We start from the raw sequence: 27,917 nt of genomic DNA, 5'->3' as shown, positions 1-27,917 counted from the left end.
CTGACATGTTGGTGTTATATCTTTCACTTGGATGTTATAAGATTCACTGAGTAAATACAGCTGGATAAAACAAAAACTGTGTCCGTCTTCATTTCAGGCTGCAAAGCAACAAAATGTGATTATTTTAAGGGGGGGGGTTCTTTTCTATACCCACTGTAGTTATCCACATCGGCAACAAAGAATACCTTCTGCTTGCTTAAGTATTTTTCTGTTCCACTACAAGAAATGAAAACTGACAAAACTGGTTCTTTATTGACGGTTCGCAATTATCTGACTGACCAAATGTCCTGACGTTTGCAGTGGAGTTCAGTTTGGACAAAACATTCAGATTTTCAGAGACAGTTTTTAGTGCTTTAGGGGCTGGTTAGGACACAGTGTGAGTCTGCATCAAGAGAAGGCATAATTCATAACTCATTATGGAAATAATACTCGAAAAAGAGACACTTGATTTTTTTTTTTTTTGAGAAAGTGGTTATTTAGTATGATATTCTGTTACATACTCAAGTACAGTGTGCATAACCATTTTCACCTTTTTTTTAGTCACAGATAAAAATAAACTTAAAAGATGTTACAAATATTAATTGCTTATACGACAATAAACACAATGTCAAGAAAGAAAAAAAAAGAAGGCAGGGCTATGGAGTCTTACATTACCTAAAAAATAAAACAATGTCCTGAGACAGTTGTAGTTGTTCTCACCCATTTATCTTTGATCTTGTTCCAAGTGCCAATTACAATGAGAGGGAATAAGAGAGAACTGGAGGAGACTTTGGAGAGAATGGAGATTGAATCACTTGTCAGGGATGGTACCGTACATGCAAGCAGTCTATTTTGGCAATGATATGCAAAGAAATCACAAATTAAAAGATCGCTCCAGGTTTATATTTAACAAGTTAAAGTGCACCATCATACAATCTGAACCGAGAATATCGAACAAATGTGAATAAATGAGACTGCAGAGGACCCAAATTGGCACTAGTAAATTCAGATTTTCGTGCCTGATTCTGGTCTCTGCCTAACATCCAATTAAAATATTGGATCTGACTAAAAATGTTACACAGTCAGTCACCTGCAGACTCTAACCTGCATTAGAATATATTCTATCAAATACACGACACATATATATTAGCCTATAGTAATGCACAAGTTTAACACCAATATCACAGGAGATGGGGAATATCACTGGTATTAAAAAAATGTTTTAGGAAAGAGAAAAAAAAATCTATAAATTACACAATTTTGAAGAATATTTCATAAACATTTGACATTAGCGTTGCAAAAATGACGACATCCCTAAGCCCTATATCTCTTCAGAGTCTGAATGTCTGCATTGCTGCTAGTTTCAGTCTTGTGAATGTGATTCATCAATTTACTTTCATACTGAAAATATTAAGTGTGATTTAAACAAAAATCATCTGTTTTTCATTAGTTTTCATAATAAATGGATGAAATCTCTGTATAGTAACTTTTTTCCCTCACGGAAGTTTGGCACAAGCCCTATATCTCTTCAGAGTCTGAATGTCTGCATTGCTGCTAGTTTCAGTCTTGTGAATGTGATTCATCAATTTACTTTCATACTGAAAATATTAGTGTGATTTAAACAAAAATCATCTGTTTTTCATTAGTTTTCATAATAAATGGATGAAATCTCTGTATAGTAACTTTTTTTCCTCACGGAAGTTTGGCACATTTATCAAAACTGATTCCTAAAAAAACAATATTTTTACCCAGAAAGATTATGAATTATCTGGTGCCAGTGACTCTGCCAGTCGCATAATGTATGTAACTGGAGTCCGACTGGGAAATAACAATGCATGTCAGAGGTGTCTGCACTGACAGTGTGTGGATGCTGTAATTACCCTTAACATGAGTTTAAAATAACCGATAGTGAGAGCCATGAGAGCCGAGTGCAGCTTCTGTTGTGTGGTGTTGGAAACCATTCAAAAGGCAGTTTTAATTAGAAAAGCAAATCAATGGATTGCATCTTGACCTTTCCTCTCTCTCCTGAGAGAATGTATGACAGACACAGTGTGAGGAGAAAGCCTGACTAACAGTGGTTTGTTTAACAGTACTGTGTTCTGCACCACACTATGGCTGTACTGTACACTGTATACTGTATACGTTTGCATTGGGTGTGCAAACTTAACAGTTTCCCCTCATTTACAAATGTGGAGGATTTCAGTGTGGCATGTACCAGTATGTGAGTCAGTATGACTCCAGACACCCATAAGAGACTGTTTTACATACTGTTGCCTGCAGTGTTATGGACATGGGGGGCAGAAAACATTATGGAAAATGATTGGAAAGATTTCACTAATGGATTTCACATGAAGATAGTCACCATCGTCTATGGCTGTACATCCTCTTCGTATCCAAGAAGACTCCTCACTGGAATCGGGTTACTGTTCACATATAAAAGGCTTCGGGCAAAATCTGTCAAACTGTGAATAAATACATATTTTGCAAATTGTGAAATATGAACTTTGATACTAAAACTGATACTCTTCTTTGTAATGTTTTGGTCAGTTTTCAAACATCAGACAGCACTGAGATGGTGAGGTAAATGCGGTAGGTCAGTAAGAGAGAGCTCTTAAAGATGACCAGTGGATCTTGAAAAAACACTAAGCTACAGTTCACTAAAATGCTCTTCTACGAGAGGGCTAAAAGCTAAAAGCACAGTGACTTACAAACAAATCACGAAGAAAACGTGACATATTTGAAAACTGAAATGAATGGCAATCTCTGTATAGTAACTTTTTTCCCTCACGGAAGTTTGGCACATTTATCAAAACTGATTCCTAAAAAAACAATATTTTTACCCAGAAAGATTATGAATTATCTGGTGCCAGTGACTCTGCCAGTCGCATAATGTATGTAACTGGAGTCCGACTGGGAAATAACAATGCATGTCAGAGGTGTCTGCACTGACAGTGTGTGGATGCTGTAATTACCCTTAACATGAGTTTAAAATAACCGATAGTGAGAGCCATGAGAGCCGAGTGCAGCTTCTGTTGTGTGGTGTTGGAAACCATTCAAAAGGCAGTTTTAATTAGAAAAGCAAATCAATGGATTGCATCTTGACCTTTCCTCTCTCTCCTGAGAGAATGTATGACAGACACAGTGTGAGGAGAAAGCCTGACTAACAGTGGTTTGTTTAACAGTACTGTGTTCTGCACCACACTATGGCTGTACTGTACACTGTATACTGTATACGTTTGCATTGGGTGTGCAAACTTAACAGTTTCCCCTCATTTACAAATGTGGAGGATTTCAGTGTGGCATGTACCAGTATGTGAGTCAGTATGACTCCAGACACCCATAAGAGACTGTTTTACATACTGTTGCCTGCAGTGTTATGGACATGGGGGGCAGAAAACATTATGGAAAATGATTGGAAAGATTTCACTAATGGATTTCACATGAAGATAGTCACCATCGTCTATGGCTGTACATCCTCTTCGTATCCAAGAAGACTCCTCACTGGAATCGGGTTACTGTTCACATATAAAAGGCTTCGGGCAAAATCTGTCAAACTGTGAATAAATACATATTTTGCAAATTGTGAAATATGAACTTTGATACTAAAACTGATACTCTTCTTTGTAATGTTTTGGTCAGTTTTCAAACATCAGACAGCACTGAGATGGTGAGGTAAATGCGGTAGGTCAGTAAGAGAGAGCTCTTAAAGATGACCAGTGGATCTTGAAAAAACACTAAGCTACAGTTCACTAAAATGCTCTTCTACGAGAGGGCTAAAAGCTAAAAGCACAGTGACTTACAAAGAAATCACGAAGAAAACATGTGACATATTTGAAAACTGAAATGAATGGCATCTCTTTGATTCGCATTTGCTTCACATACCTGCAGATTCACTTAATAAAACCTTTGACTCTGCAAGAGAAACGTCTACGAATGTTTGAAGTGTTTACCGTAGATAAAGCGCAATATCTTTCAACCACCTCAGGTACCTTGTGGCACTGGCAGCTCTTACACAGCACAAATGTGTACACACGGTAGCTCTGAAGCTAATATCAGCAGCTTTTTCATGTCGCTACATATATAGGATCTGTAATATATAAAGAGAGGGGGTGATCAGAGATTATACGGCTGATGGTGGGACTGGAAATAAAAAAGAAAAAGGGGCAGGCAGAATCAGTCAAGTCAAGGTTTTGTTCAATCAACAGCAAATAAAGTCCCTTTGCTGATATGCATACAGAATCACACAGTCCTTTATGGTGCTTTTGGCCTGTTTTCATCAAGAGTGTGTTTGTGCATTGAAAAATCCAATAGCGAGAGATCAAACCGCAGCCAATCATTGATTGTTTGCAGATAGCGAGGTGGACGTGAGCCAGATCAGGGGATTTAGCATTGTGAGATGTGCTGACATATAAACAGAACCGGTGTAATCATGAAAATAACAAACAAACACACCGCTAAATTGGATAGGCCCAATGCACAAAGAGCATGTAGTATATAACTCCTTCAGAGAGGAGTGAGGGTCAAGTGATCCTGTGATGACGTGTCTGGAGCAGTGACGCACATCTTGAGGTTTGTTCTGCGTTCTGTATGCATGTATGTGTGGGTGTGTTTATATGTGAATGCTGAAGGGCTCTCTCTCCGTCCCTTTTCAGCCCTCTTCAGTTTTGTCCCCACTCTTGGGTCTTTGGCACTTGGCAAATGTCCTTAGCCGGCAAGCGATCATCGGACCATAGGGTTTGGATTGTGGCGCGAACGGGATCTTTCCAAACCAGTGCGACGGTTGTCTGTTCAAAGAGAGAACAAGGAAAAGGAACAGTTAGGTGTTTTCACAACAGCAGCAGACAGATATGAGACACACAGGGAGAAACAGGAGTGTGGTTAATAGTTAGAAAGATGACAGGAAACAACAATAGAGACAACAAAGGCAAACTAATTCAAAAGAGAGCAACATAAGATGGTCTGGAGTCAGCTGCTTCTTGTCTGGAGTCATAGTAACACCACCGAGCTCCTGCTCCAGTCTCGTGATCGAGAGATCCACCACATATAACAACACAGCCTGGAGATGTTGGAGAAGAGACACTTAATGGGACGCACCCATACACAAGTACAAAACAGCGCGTAAACAGCTGCACATACTTATCTAAACACCCACAGGAGGTTTGGGTAGCATTTAAAGAGATATTTCAATCAAAAAATGAAATTCTGTCATCATACAACGAATAGGATCCAGTTTTCTTCAGTCCTCGGTTTTCTTTGCAATTTCTTTTGAGTTCCACCGGACAAAGAAAGTCATGATACAGGTTTGAACAACATGAAGGTGAGTAAATTATGACAGAATTTTTATTTTTGGGTGAACTGTCCCTTTACTGTTTAAACTATGAGATTCTCTGTTTTAAGCTGATTCTTTCTTTTTTTTTAAACTAGGCCAGTAGGAATATGATGGAGGCAAGTACTAAATGTGCTAGCTGAACTTGGCAACTGAGGCCAGCCCATTATGGGATCACACAAAAGGCCCTTTCCACTCCAAAGATGGTGTAGTGAGGGGCTGGGTGGGGGCCATGTGGCAGGTGGAGTGGACAACCTTCCTCTTTCCCCTGCAGATTTGAGAGCCAACTCCATGCTTAAGCCGCCACACCTTTCCTACCTACCCTGGCATGTCTACCCGAGCAACTGCCATTACTCAGTGCCAGGTGCCCATGCCACCATGGGCTGGGCATAGTTTAATGGAACAGGCCACATTCATCATGTCAGGTAATGAGTTAGGAGCAAGTGGGCTCCCACTAAAGGTGGATTCATACTTCAAACGAAATTGAAGGCCAGCTCGTTTGCCAAGGTCAGTTGCGGGGCCAATGAGAAAACAAGCTAGAAATCATTTTGAAAAGGCTGTTTTATGGCTTTGTCTGGGCAAAGAAATTTTTCTAACAAGACAAAGGTGAAATAAAACACAGTCACAGTGGCCAAGTTGTTGTTGCTGTTTTTGTTATTTCTACTGTTATAGTGCAGTCGAAAGCTTAGTGTTGGATGATTATAAGAGCAAGTGCTCTGTGCTAACAAATCCCTTTTTTGAGTTTGCCTAGAGCCTTTTAATTCAAGCTTCAGTAGACGTATAAATCTGTCCTAACAAGGATACTCACCACAGGGGAGGGACAATGCTAATAACAAGAGGGTAATACAAAGAGATGGAAGAGATGTGGTTAAGGTAGAGGGGGGTACGGTTAAATGAAAAACAGAGCACAAATGGAGAGAGGAAATCCACATTTCTCTGCAGGACAACTTCCTCTGGCATTGGTGAAACTTGAGGATGCTGAACTTTGAACTCTGCATGGAAAGCACAATATGAGTTGAAATGACGGCTGAGTCTTTCATCCACTTCCACTTCAAAAAGCCAAGCGCCTGAAGGCCTGCAGTCTCTTTCTCTCTGAACTGAATGGGCATGGCACATTGACAGCAGTGATAAAAAACAAATTAGTTTCTATAACTTGTCAGAGCACTGGCTGTTAATTTAATTCTAATTTGGGTTGAAAAGCTCTCTAAGTTTATGATCTCAGGCACTTCAGTCTAAAATACCCAATCTACAGCAACAATCACACCAACCGCCAGCGATTTCTATTGGGGTACACATAATGAAGCTATTCTCTAAAGGGTGAGCATTCACTTCCACAATAAAAATACACCACTAGACAATTTCAGGAGAACTGTGCCACTGATCACAAATCTGTCAAGTGCTTTTGGGTTTGATGGCTTTTTTTACCTGCTTTTCCCGGAGGCAACATCTTTAGGTTGGATGCACAAAGAAAAAGAATGGGAGTGAAAAAGATTGATGAAAAAATAAGAACATCTGGTTTTACGCAAGACAAATATCTGTATTCCAGGACTTAATTAAATGAAGCTATTGTTTCTCAGTGCTTAGTGAGTGTTGATGGAGGAGGTGGAGTGAAACATGATCAAAACGTCACAATACGTTGCAGAGGAGTGGGGGATCATGGGATTAGCACAGACTGGCGAACAACACATTACTAAAAAGCACACAAACACTCACAAAGGACTGAGGAGTCGTCGTAGGCTTGAATGCCTATCCGACACTTTCAGTGTATGATTGAGTGATAGGCCCCAGATGGCCCCCTGTGCATTCTTCTAACGAGATTAAATGACATAATGGATTTTACATTACTGTCGTCTGCCTGTAATTACATGAAGTTACATAATCAGGAGAGTCCTTTGGCACAAGGTTTGCTCCATGAATAACAAATAAGCTTCAATAAACAGTCGAGTAGTAACTATGTGAATAAACACATGTAATTATGACAGTGAATAATTTACATGTTTGATGCAATTCAAATGTAATAATTTTTACTCAGTTGTAAGGAAATTAATCATTATTAATTCATTCAGGTTTATTTCTAGCTCAGAATATTCAATATGTATGCAATAAATATCAAACGCACAGAGGCAAACATTTTCAAATAAACACTTTTTGGTTATGCATCTGTTGTTTTGGATAAACCTTTGTGCCAAGAAAAAACACACACACACACACATGTACACATACCGTAATGTGCAAACATGTATCACTTCATATTTTTTCAGCGACAAAATGTAATAAAGGTGATTAAATCTGTGAAGGCCATATGTCAACACACAATGTTTACCACTTGTGGGCCATAGAGGGAGGCGAGGCAGAGAGAGAGAGAGAGAAAGAGAGAACACACTACAGCAGTAGCAGCTATCTGCTCTTCTCATCTTCAGCATACTTTTGCCAGACTCGAGCTCCATGGGTAATGGAGCACCAGCACCAGAAACAGGAAATATAAAGAGGTTGTGATGGTGGGGAGGGTTATTTCTTTATTTGTAAGTTATGGGGCTTGGAGAGTAAAACCTACAGTTGCACAAACCAACGTTTCCTACAAAGCTGAGAGTAACTGTTTTGAGGCAGCGGCGGAGTAAGTTGGGAAGGGTTACTTCAGCTGCAGAAAAGGAGAATGGAAGGTCAGAGGCGTGCCTGACCCTGAGACAGCTGAAAAGGGTGCTTTAAAGCCTTGGAACCTTGATCTGTTGTGGCAAGAAGGTAAAAACTAAAACGTAAGTGGACATATGTGTTATGGTAAAACGTATTTTTGCATGTTGGCTTGCTTGCTCAAGAAAAAAAACTGTATTGTAGAACATATGGAAGCAGAATAACTTTAAGATCAATTTGATGAAACTTTGAGTACAAACATCTAAATAACCAGCCATATATATATATATATATATATATATACACACATACACACACATACATGACACACAACAGGGTCTAATTTGAGGTTGTTTGTCACATCAAGCTATGTGTGTTAGTGTGTTTAAAAAAAAACATCTGTATCTTAATCAAATGCAGAACCCTGGGCATGAGTCATTTCAATGTGAGAAAAAATAAAAATAAATGTTGTTCAATACTGTAAAAAAGCAGGAAATAATAATTATTTGATAATAAAAATGCCGTTAAAAAAATAAAAAAATATTCTGTATACTTTGTGTAAGATACTTTTAATGTCCCATCAATGTTGTATTTGTGGAGAGAGAAAAAAAAGCTACAAATGTCCAACCACAAGTAACTTTAATAAACACACGAGGATAATGTTTACTCAAAAATGTCTAACAAAGATCAAACCATGAACTTCATCCTTCTGAAAAGTAGATTATTTACTATATAATGAAAGGAATGGGGCTAAAAAGCACCATGAATATGGTTCATATGATTTGTGCACTAAATTTCTTCTTCTAAAGTCATACAGTATCTTTGAGGAAAACAATGAAAATCAATAATAAGTCAATGTTGACGAATAATCTTGACATCCTTGGCATGTTCATGAGAGTGATAAGTAGTGATACCTGATTTGCAAATGAATTGTTCTTTGGAGTCTTATCGTTTAAATAAATTGGGTGATTCGGTTTACAAAAACAGTCTATTAGATTTATTAACAAATTAGACTGATCCAGTTTTCAAGGTCAACTCATTGATTCTGTCATACTCTAGAACATTATCAGTAAATATTGAAAATTTAACTCACAGGCACTCATACAAAGCTATTGTAGGATTTCAAAAGTACAAAAGTCATTTGGACCACTTTTATGATACCTTTAATGCCACGTATGCATAATTTTTTAGCTTGAATGCTCCAGCCCCCATTCATCATAACTGTATGTAAAAGAAAAACCAACTGCATTATTAAAAATTTCTCCTTTTGTGAAAAGAAAGTCATATGGATTTGGAATGACACGAGGGAGTAAATGCTGACAGTATTTTCTTTTTGGGATGAACTAATCCTTTAAGTACTGGCTGATATCCTGGTTTGTTTTCCACATTGAGATGTGAGGTCTTAAATGCATTCTCTACCCAAACTATAGCAAGAGAGACACCAGAAACACACTTGAGACAATACTCTGAAATCCTGCTTTAAGTAACTGCGCTCTGCTGAAATTACGGATGTTTAGAGCAAGTGCGGGGCATTTGTCAAACTCAGCCACCGCAGATCCACTAGCAGAGCATGCAAACATGAGCTTTCCTCATCAAACTAGGATGGATGAGAGCTCAGATAAGATGGAGGTCTGGTCTGCATTCTCCCTAAATCTCTCTCAGAGCCATTTCTAAACAAAGATGGGAGATGTGTAACGTCTAATCTGACAGTCTGTTAAGACTCAGACTAATGAAAATAATGAAGTAAGGCAGCAATTAAAATATGCCAAAACTGGTCAGCATAGATCTGAGTTTTCCCCTTTCATATAATATGGCTTTCAATCAAAGCCAAGCTCCATTTAGACGCTAGCTACCTTGGATATGTGACCCAGATATTCGATACCAGCATTGCCCTTCACTTTCCACAGTTTCTACCTTAAAGAGTGCATTAAAGTTTCAAGCTCTCGATAATGATCGAGGTCCACAGCCTTAGTTAAAAGGTGACATCTTAGCAGATTTCTGCGAAAGCTTGCTAGCCTGTTGCCCCCCAGCACTCTGCATTGTCCTGCTCAGCTGCACTCTCTCGGCTGGTCAGAGCTGAAAGAAGAGCAAGGCCTTAGAGTAATGTTTCTTGACAGCTCGGCACACAATACGGCACAGAAGAGCTTGAAATCACTACACATGTCGATAAACAAATGCTTATTTTTAGAGGAGAGAGCGAGGCACTAGTTTATCTCTGCAGCAGGAAGGCTCTGACAGATCTGTTCCCGGGACAAACAAGGGAAAGAACGAGGAACTACGGTTGGTGTCCAGTGCCGGCAGGCCCAGTATCTTTCCCTTTTACAGGCACAGCAGCAGTAGGACCATGTTTGACGGGATATCAAACGGTTGACGGTCACAGTTGCCAAGATTTCTCACTGGGATCCTCAATACGGACAAGACAGTCTCTGAGTTGTGGACCAGCTTGGTTTTCAAAAGAGATGGCAGAATTTAAGATCTAAAACAAAAAGAAACTTAAAAGAAGGGAGCAGGGAAGCAAAGGCACACACATGTATCAAACCATCAGATGAGAAATACTTTCCAACTGATCGCAGCCCAAGGCTAATCTGCAGTGCTAATCATCCCCTCTGCAGCCCTGTAGGGAGGCAGACTTCAGCAGTAAATCAGGAATGCACTTATGCAGTAATAGAAATACAGCTTGCGCTTTCCATCCTTTTATCAAAAAAACCTTGAATGTGTTTACACTACTTTATGTACAAGCCATCGGTGTGTATAAGTCCTAAAATAAGCCATTAAAACCAGGCTAAAATACTAAAGCTCAATTAAATATATGTAAATTCATGCAGTTGACAAAATAGTAACTTAAAAATCTAAATGAACTACTGTGTTTATTAACCACTATTAACAAAATACATGAACTAACCTGACAGATTACTATCATTCAATGAAAAAAGAAAATAAATACATAAATAAGTAACACAATTTAACCTCAAAAGCTGAAGTGCATTAAGAAATTGAGATGCTAAAAATTGTCATTCTTGGTGCACTGTGTTAGCATCATGGCTAAAACATGAGGGGCAGATGAGGCCTCTGGCGGGAACATTGCCCCCCAAGTTCAACTCAGGAAAGGTGAGTGGCTAATCTGTAAGGACCATGTGCGCTAGGCCCCAAAGCGCCATACTGATCCTTCTAAATTGACAGTGACCCAGCAGAGATCTGGCTTGCCAGTGGAATGAGCATTTGGATGAGTTCCTATTAAAGGCCAGGCAGGGTTGGGTTTCCTGAACAACGACCCATGTCTCGACATACAACATTATAAGCACAAAATAAAATGCCATTTATCCATAACACGCAAGTCTGAATGAACTATCAGCTGTGATTATGCATGTACTTGGAGGTGGGCGCATGAATCAGAAGTTAAGACAAGCTTAACCAAACCAATGCTATTGCCCAGCTAAAGAAAACGGCACAGTTAGGGAGAAGCTTTGATTGACAGTGGGGTGAGTAGACAGAGAAGATAGTTAGACAAATGGATACCACGATATTGTTTGACAGACAGATGGAAGCGTAAATGGATGGTTTGGCAGCATGATAAGGTAAATAGACTGATGGATAACTAAACAAATAGAGGAAGAAAATGGCTGGTGTGGTTGCAAAGAAAAAAAAAACTTCTATGATGGGGAAACCAGACAGAAAGATAAACACAGATGGATAGTGTTGATATGACATAGATCGATAGATTCTTCAATCCTCTTTCTTCTTTCAAATGTGATTGTATTTTGGATGAATCAAGAACGGGTGAGTGAGAAACAGCATGTTGACCAGAACAGACATGAGCGAACAGACATGCCTCTGTCTTCATAAGCACTAACTGAGGGGGGAGAGCTCTATAAATCCACATGATAAACACCACACTGAATATATGTTGAGCAAACACACACATGGGTACATACGCAAACACAAGATGGAAGCTGTGCAGTAAAACAGTGGGTGAGATTGTCATGGAATGTGAAATGAGGGTGATGGAGCAGTGATGTGTGTTGGAAAGATGGGAAAATAGAGGGATGAAAGTGATAAAGCTGCATTCTGCTAACAAGGTCTCAAGATGCCATTTGTACATCTTAATTACTCCTGGCGGTCAGTGACATTACTTTTGCATGATAAAAGTCATATGGACTAATTCTATTATAATTTATGATGCTTTTAAGTCATTTGTGAAACGTGAATCATGGGGACTAAATGCATAGAAAAGAGCAATCAGTACATTTATTTATCCTGGTAGTTTACATTTTGTTTTCCCACAAAAGAAATACAGGTTTGGAAAAACATGAGAATTAGTATGTATCTTATCTTAATTTGTAGTAATAATGACAGAATCTTAATTTGTGGGAAAGAAAGGTAAGAGAGTGCGCCACCTGGAGCAGCTCAGGAGGTCACACTGAGACTTTTAAAGATGCCAAGGGAATCGTGTCCAACAGACACTTTTATTTCCCTTATGAAATATACAAGGGGGCAAAAATAGACCATTACCGCAGATGTGGTCTGTTTACTAATCCCATCCTCACGTTGAAATAAAAAAGGAAGCATGTGAAAGCAAACATTCAGAATCTCAAATGAAACTCAAACAGGTGACCCATCTATCCAAGTAGGCACACACTAAAAACAGTTACAGAGAATCCATTAACATCTTTCCAAGCAACCAAACAAAAGTCGCCCTCTCTTAATCAGTGCCTGGGATTGCTTATGCCTCACTCTGTCTGAGAATACACAATGCAGACCTTCACTTAAATAAAACATTCTGCTTGCTCTGTCTGTCTTTATTTACTATCTTTCTGTGGATGTCTTCTCTCACCAAAAGATCATGGAGGGCCATTTTCACAAAAAACCTCTGACCCATTTGGTGAAGAGTCTGGACTGACTGATGTGTTTTAGGAATGGAGTGAGCTTACGTCTTGAAATATTGATTTGAAAGAACTTGCTTGTGTAGAGAAAATTCGCCCACTGATGGTCCATGTTCATCGTCTTCCTCTACTATTCTTATCTAAAGACTGTCCATACCTCTACTGCTATCTTGAACACCCTGAATTAATGTTTGACTTCTAATCTGGTCACTTCCTTCCACTTCCTTTTTTGACTCTCTTTCGCTTGCATTCCCTCATTTTACCTCTCTGTTTCTTGCTGCATTTCTTGCTATTTATTGCTCCCACCCCCACAGGGCATAAAAGTGCAAGCTATTTTCTCACTAACACTCGGGGGGTTAAACTTTTCTTGTGTGTTTGTCTCCAAACCATAGGTTACGGCATATGAAAAGTGACAAGTGCGCCACTAAATCAGTTTGACTGATGCTCAGATGCAGTTGTGAAGGTGAAATACAATGCAGCCAGATGTCACATGACTACAGGTCTTATACAAGTTTTCTCATATTATCCGTCAGAAACATAAACGTGCGAGCTGAGCTAATTATGGGGATTGCAACATCGTCTCTTTCAGAATGCCAACAATGAGGAATTGGTTGACCTGGGGGGAGGTTATTTTGCCGTGTGCGTGGAGCGACGACAAGTCCCCGTAGACCTGCGGGCGACAATGGATTTCATTTGAATTAAATATTCATCAACACTGACTTATTTATCGGGAGGAAGATTACTGCAGGGGGGGCCCTCAAGAGATCACACTCACATGCCAGCCTGTCGCCACTTTACCCGCAAGCTTTTCAATAAAACAAGCAAACAACACGATTCCAACACCTATAAATAAGTCAGCATTCCTGAATAAAGTGCTGTACACAGGGTCTCTCTAAGGCTCTACATCACTCTTTTATAGAGCTGCATGGGCCCGAGCATGCCTAAACAGGACGATAATAACAGGACAACAACTGAGTTGGCATGAATATGGCCATGATGCTATGCAAGATGCAACACTCTGTGCCGTGGCTATTCTGTACGTGGCAACATAAAAGGGTAGTTCACTAAAAAAAATGAAAATTCTGCCATCATTTGCTCACCCTTGTGTTTGTCCAAACCAGTATAAATTTCTTCCTGCCATGGAACACAAAAGGAGACATTTTGTATAATGTAGTTGGTTTATTTTCCATGCAATTACAGTGAACTGGAGCTTTTTAACTACAAAAAGTAGACAAAAGCCCAATAAGAGGACCATAAAAGTTGAAAGTGTGATATAGTTCAAGTCATATTATAGCTCTGTGAGATAAAAAGACCACAATTTAAGTTGTTATTTGCTGCAACCAGATCTTTTGTGACTAGGCCAAGACAGAACCATATCAGATGTTAGACAGTGAACAACACTTTCTGTCCTAATTCAATGCCATAATATTGAAAAGAGTGGCCAGAGTATTCATATAGGTATGGAATGACATGAGAGTGAGTAAATAATGGCAGCATTTTCATTCATATTTCTTTAAGCACTAAAATAGACCTTATATATAGTCCCCCAGTGTCTTCCTGTCCCTATTCTTCCTCAGTGAATGGCTGTAGTTTCAACGAGCAGTGCTGTCCCACTCCACCTTCTCGCTCTCCTGTTCCCCGGGTGACCGAGAGAACTTGATTAAGCGGGCAGACGGGGTTGCTGGGGCACTGTGACTATTCCCATTCGCATTATGCACCAGCTGCCTGGACGTCTGTCAGTGTGAGCTATTGTTAGTGAGTTTGATTAAGTCTCCCGGTAATACCGTCGTTACATGAAACGTGCTGCAGGGGAGCGGGTGAGATAAAATGCGAGACTCACACCTGCCGGCAATGAGCGCACAGTCCCGTCAGCTCAAAACACGTGTACCTACAGAGTAAAAAATCTGCCGCCCACATTCAAAACCTCCCACAGACCTGCAATGCCCAGTGTTTTTTCTCTTGCCATTTGATTTCAAAGCAAAATGACCATATTTTGACCAAAAAACATGTATTTGGATGAACCACTGTTGCCCATTAATGGTCAAAACCAATTGCACTGTGCAGGAGATGGCACTGCAAAAACAGGTCTCCTGATCCTACTGTTTACCCCTCTCCCCTGCTTTCTTGGGAAAACCTGCCTTGCGGCTACACACCTGTGTCCATAAGCCTTCCCTGGGATCAATTAGTATTAAAGTTTGAGCAACAGTCATACCTCCAAACCTTGCCCACAATAAAAAAACAGACATTATACAATGCAGCCAACTGGAATCATTATATTTGACTCACCAATGGAAATCCGCAAGTTCCTCATAAACAATTACTGCCAACTAGAAAACACATTTGAGAGTTGATCAAATTAGGATTGGCCTTCACGTGAGGACTCTGCAGTGAACAGATCTTTCCTGTCATCTCAGTACATGAGGGTGCTTATTTTTCACCATTCCACCAGGGTGTCACAGCCAGTTCCAGCCCGAGGACAGTTCATGTACTGGGCATACCTGTGCTGGCTCTCCCCCATCTCCTGACAGTACCCTTCGCATCACAGCATGGGTTGAGACATGAGATCTGACAGATGTGCCCTCCATACAACATCTCCCCTACCCCTACTTTCACAACCTCCTTTGCCTGCTGCCCAGCAACACCGCCTGACAGCTATCAATATGGATTCCAGCCGAGCTGCAGAGAGATGGCTGAATAAACACAGAGGGAAGGAGACAAAAAGAGAGAAAATCAAAGGCCACACAAGGTAGCCTATTATCCACAAGAACAGGAAATAATTTACCGGCAATTCGTACCTCATTTCGGTTTCTTTTGTGGAGGGGAGCTATTTGTGTTTCAAAAAGCCTGAGGAGAGGGCTCTTCACATGCATTTTAAAAGTCATACGAATGTGTCAAAATGCCCTGAACTGGTTTGATGATCGGCCCCTTTTTGTCCTCCTCTCGTCCTCTTTGTCTGTTCAAGCATTTCCGATTCTTTTTCATACTACGCTGTACAAAAAGAAACATCATCATTCAAAATAAGTGTAAATTGGTACAAATTTATGTTTACAAATGGCTGAACGATTGATGGCCCATGGAGAGAACTATTTTGTTCCGAATAAAATACAGTAACTGCAAGTTGTAAATAAAAATATTTACAAAAGCATAGAAAATTTCCTCAGCATGGATATCCAGTGAACAAACTGTAATTTAGAATATTTATTAGGAATCAGAATCTGGTAACATTCTAAGATAGAAGTTATCTTTCAAAGTATTTTTTTTTTCACAGTGAACAACAATGAATTACTTTTTCCACTTACCACTTTCCCTACAATATGCAGAATTATAAGGGTTAAGGCTTTGCAACCTTATAGCAAGCAATACTGTTGCACAGTGATTTCCATGTTAATCATAAGATTTCTCAGTGACTTGCATGAGATTTGACCTTTCCATACAGAACTCTGTATGTACTCAGAAGTCTGTTCTCACGCTTGCCTCATACATTTTTCTTCACACATTACATATCAACATTACTAATATTTAATCTAAGGCATGCTCTTTTTTAAAGGTTTTATGAAATTAAAACTTTGAATTTTAAAACAAGTTAAAACTTTAAATTAAAATTTTAAAACTGAGGGACAGTTGTAACTTGTATGTTTAAAATGTAAAAATGGTTGTGGGACCGTAAAAGGCTTTCATCATTTATGCCCCTCTCATTCAGTTATAGATAACCATAGATAACCTTAGATAATCATAAATACTGCATTTTAAAAATATAGAGTATCTGAAAGAATAAAGAGAAATAATAAAGTATGAGTTTTGTTTAAGTGTTCGCCGGTTCCCGCCTCCTTCTTCCCGAACTACGAACGTTGTTACAGTGACCTTTCGGTCAGGTAGATAAAAGGAGGTTCAGGAGGTTCAAGTTCAGAGGTTCAGGACTGAAAAGAGGGCAGAGCAAACATCCAGTGCAGAAGGTCTGGAGCAGAGAGCAGGTAAGAGACTAAAGGTCCCTCTGTGACAAGTCCACTGAGGGAGGGAACATCTGGTGAACCGGCTGCTCCTCTGGTTAACATGCTACCCCAAGCGGCCTATGCACACACACACAAATGCATCTAGGTAGAATGGTTTAATTGTATTACAGAAAGCTACTCGTGCCACTGCACTGTTGCTGTCAAGGCTCCAAGTTTGACTAAAATAATTTTGTTACACACAACACTGCCATGCAACATGGTCTTCCATGTGGTTTAAAATAAGACACGAAAGTGCAACCTCATTCAAGGTGAAACCGATTCTCTATATACAGAGAGAGGAAAATGCCATTGTTGGCAGAGATTGCTGCTCCTCTACTTCCTCCACTGGTCTCTCATGCGGGATAATTCCCATACCTTTCCTGCGATTGGCTGCAGAGATGGATAAAGTAGATCTGAATACTCCTCAAGGCCTTAATGAATAAGTTGAGAATGTAAGCAATGTTCGCCCTGTCAACACGAAAGTAATTTACTGCTGTAGCAAGGCTGATCTTTAACAACCTGCATGTTCGCCTGATAAAACACTAGCGATGGGTCTCTCGGCTCAGAGCTAAAGACACAAACAAACACATGGTCTGATATAGCTGTGCAGGAACCCTGAGTAAACCCTGAGTTGCAAGAGCTTCATTAATGTTAATTTCTTGCCCACGAAAGGCATACAAGTGAGAGGGAGAGAGAAAACCAAGACACAGGCTGTGAGAAGGTGGAAGGGTCAGTACAACATGCCTGCTGCCCAGCACCACAAACGCACACAAACTCACTCATCACATGCTGTCGACCTGGGCTAACCTTGCGAGCCAGGGTGAGAGCCAGGCCGTGGTTGTGTTAAGCAAGGCTCATCCTCCCTCAGCATCTGTAATGATGGAGCTAATGATCGCTGCTGCTGCTGTAGGCGCAGCCTGGGCCAAGTTGGAGTAATTGCAGGGCATCTGCACAAGACCTGTCGATGATGTCACTGCCGCCAGGTTCAGTTGGTAACAGAAAATTTCAGTAAGTTTCAGTAGGTACTCTTGTAGCAGGAGAAGAAAAGAAAACATCGATCTTTATCAGAGGATAAAAAAACACCAATAAGAGTGGTTGTCTCAAGGAATACAATGAGAGGAGCAGGTGAACATGGAAAGCCTTTCATGTTCCTGAAAGAACAGGCTGAAAGGGAGAGAAAAAACAGCTGGAAACGCATTGATTTTTCTCATCTTGAAGCGCTAAACTAGCAGCTAAGTGCTAGCGAGGCTGCTCTCTGAGCACACCAGCAGCACTCCAATCCAAATTGATAAATTTCATGATGCTGTTTCACACTCTATCCTTACTTTATCAATAATTTCCTTCTTGCTATAGGTCCCTCAACAGTGTAATAAGCATCGAGGAACACACACGATACAAAAAGGGGGAGGAAAGTAAACGGAGATGAGCAGGAGAGAGAGAGAGAGAGAGAGAGCGAGAGAGAAAGAGAGATCTTCCAGCCATTCAACGGCTGTGGTGTGATTAAAAATAGAAATTGCACAGCAGATTAAATAAAAATAAATAAATGAATAAAACCTATACCCATCCAACTGACTGGAGCTAATGTGAATAGGGATCCTCTCTGACAGAAATCAACTTTTAATGAAGAGCCATGTGCTGGGAGAAATTAGCCATTACCCACAGGAGCAGATATTAAAAGTTTATAAATGACAGTAGTGTTGCTCGTGATTGCTGAGGAAGGGGAGAGTCAAGGGAGCATGGCAGAGGAAGACTGCTTTGCGGCGGGCACCCACACGCTCCTGATGAGGTAAATTGCGAGCGTCTGCCCAGCGAAGGCATGCCACGGGAGCATGCGACAAACATGGCAGAACAAACACACTGTGACGCCTGCACCCCTTCATCACTGCTCTGATCAAATACACCAGGACATTCGGCCATATGGGACCTGGAGATTATTCATGAAATCACAGGCTTACATATGGGCTTGAGGGAGACTGGACTCCTGAGGTTTACTCGTGTCACTAGAAATGACAGTAGAAGGAATGAACCGTGTAAAGACAGGGCCGGAAATGAGCTTTCCTCTTAAGGACCCAGCAAACGGGCTGAGTAGGCCACAAATATGAAACATTTTAGCAGGGAAAGAGGTACTCAGAAGAGCATAAAATCCTTATATATACTAAGGATGTAATGGTTCTCTGTAAACAGCTGAACTGGTCCATTTGCCACCCTCAGTGCAATACACATTTCTTAGAAATCAGGCTCTATTAAATTAATTTCTAATGGATTTGTCAATATAATAATACTATGAATTGAATTTATTGCACGTTTCTTTTTACCAAACAGTTTTTTTTTAATGAGTGAGTCACTTAAAAATACTTCACTCTGTGCTTGCATGATAAAGCGCATCGAAAGAAGGATAATAAAACACACACACACGCACACACACATGCATATAGAGATTTTATCTTGTTCTGCTGCAAAAATACATTTCTAAATATTCATTCTTTAATAAACTGGTCCTAGATGTAGCATAACGATGCAGGTATTTTTTTTTTAAGTTAAAACACTTATTTAGTAACTCCTAATATTTACACACACCAGACATGTCCACAAGTCTTTAATCTGAAGTCCGATTCAAGTCTATAAAGTCTTTAAGGGGAAGTCGTGGCCTAATGGTTAGAGAGTCGGACTCGTAACCCAAAGGTTGCGGGTCCGAGTCTCGTACCGGCAGGGATTGTAGGTGGGGGGAGTGAATGTGCAGCGCTCTCTCCCACCTTCAATACCACGACTGAGGTGCCCTTGAGCAAGGCACCGAACCCCCAACTGCTCCCCGGGCGCCGCAGCAAAAATGGCAGAGCACTAATTCCAAGTACGGGTCACCATACTTGGCCACATGTCACATGTCACGTCACTTTAAGCTGGAGCCAGAGTCAAGTCATTTCATTAATCGTTCCAAATAAATTCTCATCCTTAAAAATCCTGTTTACCAGGTTGTATTTTAAAGACAAATATGCTCCAGGGATACTACTAGGATTCTAGTCCAACTTATCTTCCTCTACCTGTATACACAGAGTCAATCCAAGATACAAATATACATAAATACATGTAAAATTATTAATTTGAGGAGGTCCGTTCATATTCATAAATCATCTGTAATACCATGATGTAGCCACTATATGCACATTAATCTAATTCTAGATCTAATTAATCACAAATGAATCACACATCAATTTTAGCTGAGAATATACCCCCCAAAAGACCATTTAAAAACATTATTGTGTTAGATGAGTAAAGCATTGAATAGACATTACAAAACGTTGCTTTAGAAATAAATATTTTAATAGATGGGCATTAATGGTTTTTAAAAAATGAATATTGAAATATGAACTCAACTGACTTTTTCAAACGGATCATTAATTCGGAAATGAAGCAAGTAACTGTCTTTATGAATTGACTCGATTAGTTCAAAAACGTAACGTAGATTCGTTCAGGAACGAAAGTCTAAGAGACACACAACAGTTCTGCTGTGACTTTGTTTGAACTATTTTCATTTATGAAATTAAGCAAAACAGACAATACAATAAGTATTGTGTCTAAAATTTCACATAATATTAAATTCTTGTTTATTGAACTATTGTATAAAATCAATATCACATTTGCAATCGTGCAGATATTCGTGAAAAAAACAGCACTCTTGTGTGATATTGCTAAACTACATCATATATAGTTTATATCATATTTAAACCCATATGCGTTATTTTTTCCATAATTAATTGCACCAAATGTTAAATAGACAGTAAGTAAATATAATTACTTTTATTAGGTGTTGGATCTGAATAAATGTTTAGAGATTATTAAAATGTTTATTTTGAAGCGTCAGTTTTTGCATTATGATTAGTCAAACCTGAACACACACACACACGTTTAGAGAGAGAAAAGCCCTATCTGTGTATATTACGAAAAGATTGATGAAACGTTGTGCTAGGTTTAAGGCTAGATTTTTCGTTCATGTTTTCAACAGGACACACCGCAGCATATGTGAGTTAATGTTACTAACCTTTATGGATGCATTCTAAGATGTGATAAGTTCTCAAATTTTATGCTGTCGTTCCGGTATCTTTAATTGTTTTCCCACATTCTTTGCATCTAGCCGATATTCATGAAGTTCCTGATGCTGACACATTAATATAATCCCGCCATGTTTCATACCCTTCTGACATTTAATGTATGCATAATGTACAGGGGGTGAGAAATATAAGGTGAGAATGATTTGACTGTTGATGTCACCTCAACATTGCACCTTTTATAATGCAACCTGCTTCGTTTAGAATATGTGAAAGCAACATGATTTATTTATTTATATTTTTAAATGTAAAATTACTTCACCGGTAAACCGTGGAAACAAAATACTGAGTGAACCTTTAAAGCCTAAAATTCTTGAGCCTAAAATGATTTAACAATTAAATATTTCACAATGGTATGCCCACTAGTAACAACATACCTTTGTCTACGTTTCAGGTGCCACATGGAAAATGTTAAAAATAAATAAATAAATAAAGGCTTGAAAATCTAAAAATGGTGATCAGCCTCTCTGCTGGGCTCTGGTTAAATGAAGATTAAGGCTAAGCTGCAGAGGTGAAGGGCCTGGCGAATTGAGCCCCTGCAAATGGAACATTGCACGGAAATAGACATAATCTCACAAAGCCATATTTTCCATGAGAACGGAATGTGTCAACTTGTCGACCATGAGGCACTGTAAACTCTTTTTGAGCTATCCACTTGGCCCTGAGCAGAGCCAATTAGCTTTATTTTGGCAACACGCATTCTTAAAAAGCTAGGCTCTTGACTGCTGGCGCAGGAAGACGTTGTTAGTTTTCATGTAACTTGGAATTTTTGCTTCATCCTTTGATCTCTCCTCGAGACATCAACCCATCAACATCACGTAAATTAGTACTTTAGGATTAGATCTTTCTAATCAAACAGAGCTGTCATTCAAATGATGGGCAACTAAAAACATTTTTTTTGTGAACACAAGCCCGCCCCTTGATACTGTTACAGGTATCCTGATATACAATTTGGGTATATGTGTATGAACAACTTCAGACAAAAGCACAGCAATATTCATATTTATTTATTTTTAGATGTCAACTTACCCATGATTAAAGGATGTACCCCCCCCAGCAGTGAAAATGGCATATTTACTCAGCAGATTGCACAGATATATTTATTCATGTCATTATTTAGGGTTATTCATGTCATTATTGAGGGGGGCACAGGAAAGTGCATTTTCTGACCAGCTTCATCCTTCAGCCAAAAATGAATATACACTAAAATTATCCACCGTAACCCAGAGCCAAAGGAGGAAGAATAAACATTATGGCATCGTAGAATATATCATCATTTATACGATTCCTGACTCCTCCATATCTGGGTGTGCAGCTACTCGACTGAATAAGTAGGTGAGACTGTGGACAACAGCATGCTGTAAACTTTACAGGGGATTATAAATTCCTGTCAAGATGAAATCAGAAACCATGAGGGACTAGAGAGAGAGAGAAAACAGACATTACCTGTGAGAACACAACAGCATCTCCCCAGAGCTTTCTATTAGCATTTAATTGACAAGGCTTCTTATTCAAACACTCCAGTTGCTCTCCTCCTCCTCCCCTTCCTGCCCTCTGCCACAGGCTCTGCTCTATTCTTAGCTCTCTGCGAAAAACTGCTCCACTTTCTCATTTATACACACTATAAATTCCTTACATTCACATTATGAATACTGATCATAACAAATGTTGTGACATTTAAAGGAAAGATGGAAAAAAGACAGGAAAGACCTATACTGGAAAAAAAAAAAACTTAATGAAGAAGATGCTAGGGTCATTTGGATGGATTTTGGCGGTTGTCAGAGAAACTCGTTGGCTCATGATTAGTCTCAAGGGTATGCATTTTTTAACCCAGGTATCTTGTAAGAGAGGGAATGCTTACACATCAGGCCAGGTTGAGGGCGTCCAACCATAATTTTGTCCCAGGCCATGTGTAAATTAGCATTCAAGCAATAATGATATTTATTTATTTAGGCACCATTAAGAATTGAATTGGGATTGTGTTTTATATCTAAAATCTTTCCCAGAATGCATTTGCTGTGCTTTATTTCTTTGACTTCCAGTAAATTTATATTCAACCTTGGTGGAAGCATAATGCTTGAAGATCTGGGCTACTAACACAAAGGTTGCAGGTTCAGTTTCAAGTGGTTTGACATCACAAGCCTGTGCGTTTGAGAAAACGTACTGTACCCAAGGCTGCTTTAGGGTAACTGGCAGCGCAATTAGTGAACTGTATGTCAACTTAGATGAGGGGGCGACTAAAATAGAGAGTAAGCATTCTCAACCTTGCTTGGCTAAAAGCAAATCACAAATGTCCCTATAAAAATATGCAAGAGTGGATAAAAGCGAATAAGGCGATGGCATTCTGAAGAAACTCTGCCTCTGGCAGAGAGTTCACTTCCTGTTTACTCCTGAATGGCAACTGTACCTAATAATTGTGAGCTCTCTGGGTTGAGGTTAGAGGAAGTGACAACCACATGACAGGTTGAGTGACCTTGTATTGTCACGCTATCTACTAGAGAGAGGGTCAGGGCACCATCAAGTTGCACTGGTTTTTTTATTTTTATTAATGCTGGCATTAATAAAAGACTATCCCTGTCCAATGAAATGGCTTCAGATAATAGATGTTGCCATTCTAAGCCAATAATAGTGTCTATAATGGAATCAGCAGAGCTGAAAAAGGTGGACTTTCATTTCCTCTTGTGGGCCGTATGTTTTGAACACCCCATTGTTCATCAGCTCCTGCAGCAGATAACCACTGAATTTGCATGTGAATCAAGAATGCTTCATAACCTGTCCTAAACACTGGCTATGCAAATGACATGACCCAGAAAAGGACAAGCATCTTCAATACAAGGCAAAGTTTCTCACATTTTCGGAAACACCAAAAGTGCAACAGTGTAGCAACAGTGTCACACTGAGCCATTGCCATCACCTTATCAGATTTTGCCAAAAACAACAGGTTGTCAGCCATGGAAAAAAAACGCTAGTATCAACAGTTTGTTTTCTCCAGGGCTGACACATGGGTTGGCTGGTATGCTCAATTTGTGCAACACAGGCTTCAAGGTGAACATGAGGAAAAAACTATAGATACTAGAGCTATTTTTTGAGTCATGATGACAGTCTGAAAGATACTATAAACACCAGCTCACAAATATAACACTGGAGGACCCGGTATCTGTCAGTTGTGTTTGAACACATCTCAGTGTAACGGACAATGCGTGATATTCATCACATAGACAGTGAAAGATTCACTGATTCAAACTGAGGCAGATACTATACGCAAATGTGGAAGTTGGTACCCCCTCTGGTTAGAAGTGGTAGAATCCACGTGCTTGAGTTTAATCAGTGAACACAGGGCACGCATGTGTGAAATCACCCATTTTGAAGTGTTACAACAAAAAAAATAAAGAAAAACAGACATGAATAAACAAATACAGGAGATGTATCCACATGCCACAAATTAACCTAAACAACAGCAGCAGCACGAGCTATGGAAAGGGAGGCCCATCTCTCTTCTCTGTCTCTCTAAACCTCAGCCATGGGCAGTAAATAAGCTGGCAGTGAAGAGGGAAGGTGCGATGACAATGATGTATGGCCTTGAGTACTCTACAGCCACTCAGCTCACTCGCTCTCTCTATCTCTCTCCCTCTGAATCATGGACAACATCCTACATTAGCAAGGCCAAGTTAAGTCTGCACTAATTCCAATTTATTCAATTTGCTGCTCAACAGAAGCAGGAGGATTGAAACTCTTCGCCTAGGCCAGGCACATCAGGATGCTCTAAACTTCCTTCATCACATGACATATAAACACACAAAACCGGAATTTATTAATTCCTCACAGCCCTCAGGCTTTATTAAGACGCAACGCAGAGAAGGCAAAGTAACACAATTCTCCTTTGAGATTATGGTTATGAGACGACTACAACGCTGTATAGGAGCAGACAAAACAGACCATGTGAGACGACAACAGATGTGGTTTGGTTTCAAACCCATAACACTCCTCACCACCACGCCAGTCACGGGTCTGGAACAGTCAGTCCTGGAGAAGTGTGTCAGCGGATGTCATGGGGATCGGGCACACACGTCTGCTTAGCTAACTAGCATGGAGTGATGTCGTATCACAGGATAGAGGAGAAAAAGGCTGAATTATGGAGGAGAGAGTTAATTATGGATGGGGAGAGGCAAAGGCTTCAACGCTTACCTGAGACACATGGCTGCTTCAGCGTCTGGAGACACAGCTTGTCCTTTGCTGCGAGATGTGGTGCTGCCTTAATTGAGCATCTGCATGCTAAATCTGATTTTTCTATTTCACAAGAAAAGCAGCGATGTGGCTACACTTGTTAGCTGTTTTCTTAACAAAGAATGACAGTGGAAAGTAAGTCTGAAACCAGGTTGAGACGCAAAAAGATATGATCACACCTCACCCTTAAGGGCATATCTGTAATTGACAGCCAAGACAGATGCTGCAATGATTAGTCAACAGAGGAAATGAGCCTTGCGTACTGATGAAGAGGGGCCCTGAGAGTGATGCAGCTTTTCATTAAGTTTTTAAAATTTCTTCGATAATGATGTGGACATGGTTTTTATTACCCATGTCACTGTTAGAGAATCATATTGCATTCTCAAGTAAAAAATTAGTGCAACACTTGTTACATTTACACCATAATAGAGTGCAACAGTTGGGTTCCAAGTACCAAATAATTTTGAACAATTGCTTATAAATCTTTAAACACAGACCTACTGTAAGCTATGAGGTATTAATCAATGGTATTAGCTTTTGTTTAAAATCAGGGCTGCATTATTTCAACGTTTTTATGTACTTTATTTATCTATTTTTTTAATAATCATGTTTAACAGTTACATTCCTGGTGAAAAACTACATTACACACAATTCTGCATAGAAATAATCAAAATATGATCTTGGTTTTGGGCAGCTTGTCTGTGAACAACGGCTCTGTGTAGTTAATGCTGCTCCATGTGAAAGCCCGCAGGTGATGGAGATGTACCGCTGATTAAAGAACCGACTTTACTGACAAGATGCGCGTTAAATATCGCATGCGATTTATCGTGCAGCCCTAGTCTTGCACCTTTGCCTTTTTGTAAAAATTCAAAATACTTTTTTTGCTTTAAATCAAAGTTGATAGCGTGAGCTGGTTCATGGCTAATAACTCTTAATTAAAACTTTAAAAATGAATACTTACAGAACCAAGGCCACTGAAAAAGTTGACAGGCACTGTTGCACTCTATATTCAAGTTACTATTACAAACACTTAATTAAAGTTATTTTCCTATTTATTTAAAATTATCAACTGAAAAACACAACTGAAAGCCTCTACTACTCTCGGAGTATAATTCAAGACATCAGGACTCTTATAAAACATGTGAAGTTTGGGGAAGATTTGACATTGCTTGCTTGAATTTGTGTAAAACATGCCATTTCCTGTTGCCAACAGACCTAAAACTTGTTAAATTTGGGGCAGATTAGACAATGCATGTTTGAGTTACAACAACTTCCAGTTTCATGACATTAATAGCATGTTTTAACAGTTAGCTAAATGTTGCTAACATGGTTTAACATGTTTCTACCGTGTTGCAAGCAAGTTTTGCAGTTGCTGGCATATTTTATTATGTTGCTGAGAGTACATTACAATGTAAAACATGTCACTTCCTGCAGCCAGCAGGTGGCACTATAACTGTAACTGAATATTGCCCTGTAGATGTGTTCAGAGCAGGACTCTTATCAAACATGTTAAGTTTGGGGCAGATTGGACATTGTATGCATGAGTTACAACAATTTCCGTTTTCATGGCATTAATAGCATTAACACTTAGAAAGTGTTTCTAGCATGTTTAGCACTCAATGGCTTATTTTAGTGTGTTACTAATAGTGCATCACAGTGTTAAATGTCACTTCCTGTTGACAGTAGATGGCGCTATGACTATAATTGTATATTGGCATGTAGATGTCTTCAGGCAAGGACTCTTATCAAAAATTAAGTTTGGGGCAGATTGGTCATTGCATGCCTGAGTTACAGCAAATTCCTGTTTCATTGTATTAATAGCATGCTTTAGCAAATTAGCTAAGTGTTGCTAGCATGCTTTACCATGTTTCTAGCATGCTGCATGTTAAGTTTGGGGCAGATTGGACATTGCTTGCCTGAGTTACATCAACTTCCTTTTTCATGGCGAAACATCGAAATTTGTCATGCTGCCAGGGACACGCCCTTCGACGAAAACTCAAGATCTTTGCAATTTAGCATCGCAAAGGCCTAATGATTACACTCACCAAATTTGATGATCCAATGGTGGTGGTATTGAGACCTTTTGCCATACCCAATTCTGAAACCCATATCAGATGTAAATTTTCACCAGTTCTGACGCATGTGCAAAGTTTCGTGAGTTTAGGCCCTCAAAAATGTGATTCACTTTGGAGAAAAAAGAAGAAGAAGAAGAAAAATAATAAAAAGAGCAATTCCAAGACAATAATTAATTAAAGAATAATTAAAGAATAATGGTAGATGTAAATTAGCATTGGTCAATTTACCATACTCAGGGTATATACAGGAATCATTGAGTTAAATTTAATACCTTTTAAGACCTTTTTTAAGACTCTTTCCATACATTTTAAGACCTCATCGCCAGTCCAAGTTTTAACTGGTTACATCGGCAACACTTTAACCTACATTTACTATATATTGATTGTAAGACAGCACAACTAAACAGACTTACTTTGTGATAACTCCTTATCAATACAACATAATTCATAAGGGGGGGGGGTGACTAACCAATGCAACCCAAGAAACAAGAATTAGACCAATAAACAATACAACTGACAACTTATTGAGGAGGGAAAATAAAGCTCTCCGAGCTAACGGGGCAATGAGTTCACACAGTATTCAAAAGACATATTTGTAACATCAACTCTTATAGCTGTCTGCAAACCATAGCTGTTTTGTGGAACACTTCTCATGACAAACACCTGACTGATCAAACAGTTTACCTGTGATTACGGAGTGCTTGATTTGATGC

At 39.5% G+C, this 27,917-nt stretch overlaps 1 protein-coding gene across 1 annotated transcript in view; it reads right to left on the bottom strand.

Moving 5' to 3' along the window:
* Positions 1-2,767: 2,767 nt before the first annotated feature.
* The window catches only part of LOC107724831 (protein diaphanous homolog 2-like), a 471,924-nt gene continuing 446,774 nt past the window's right edge, over positions 2,768-27,917 (bottom strand). The window contains exons 32-33 of the mRNA XM_016533907.1: positions 6,731-6,752; positions 2,768-4,763 (exon numbers count right to left, since the gene is read on the bottom strand). Coding sequence (XP_016389393.1) covers positions 4,628-4,763; positions 6,731-6,752 — 158 coding nt within the window. The 3' untranslated portion in view covers positions 2,768-4,627. The remainder of the gene's footprint in view (positions 4,764-6,730; positions 6,753-27,917) is intronic.

Source organism: Sinocyclocheilus rhinocerous, unplaced genomic scaffold (genome assembly GCF_001515625.1).
Source record: "Sinocyclocheilus rhinocerous isolate Xijiao unplaced genomic scaffold, SAMN03320098_v1.1 scaffold1687, whole genome shotgun sequence".
In the NCBI taxonomy this organism is placed as follows: domain Eukaryota; kingdom Metazoa; phylum Chordata; class Actinopteri; order Cypriniformes; family Cyprinidae; genus Sinocyclocheilus; species Sinocyclocheilus rhinocerous.
Note: the sequence above shows the minus strand (reverse complement) of the source record. Positions and strands in the feature narration are given on the sequence as shown.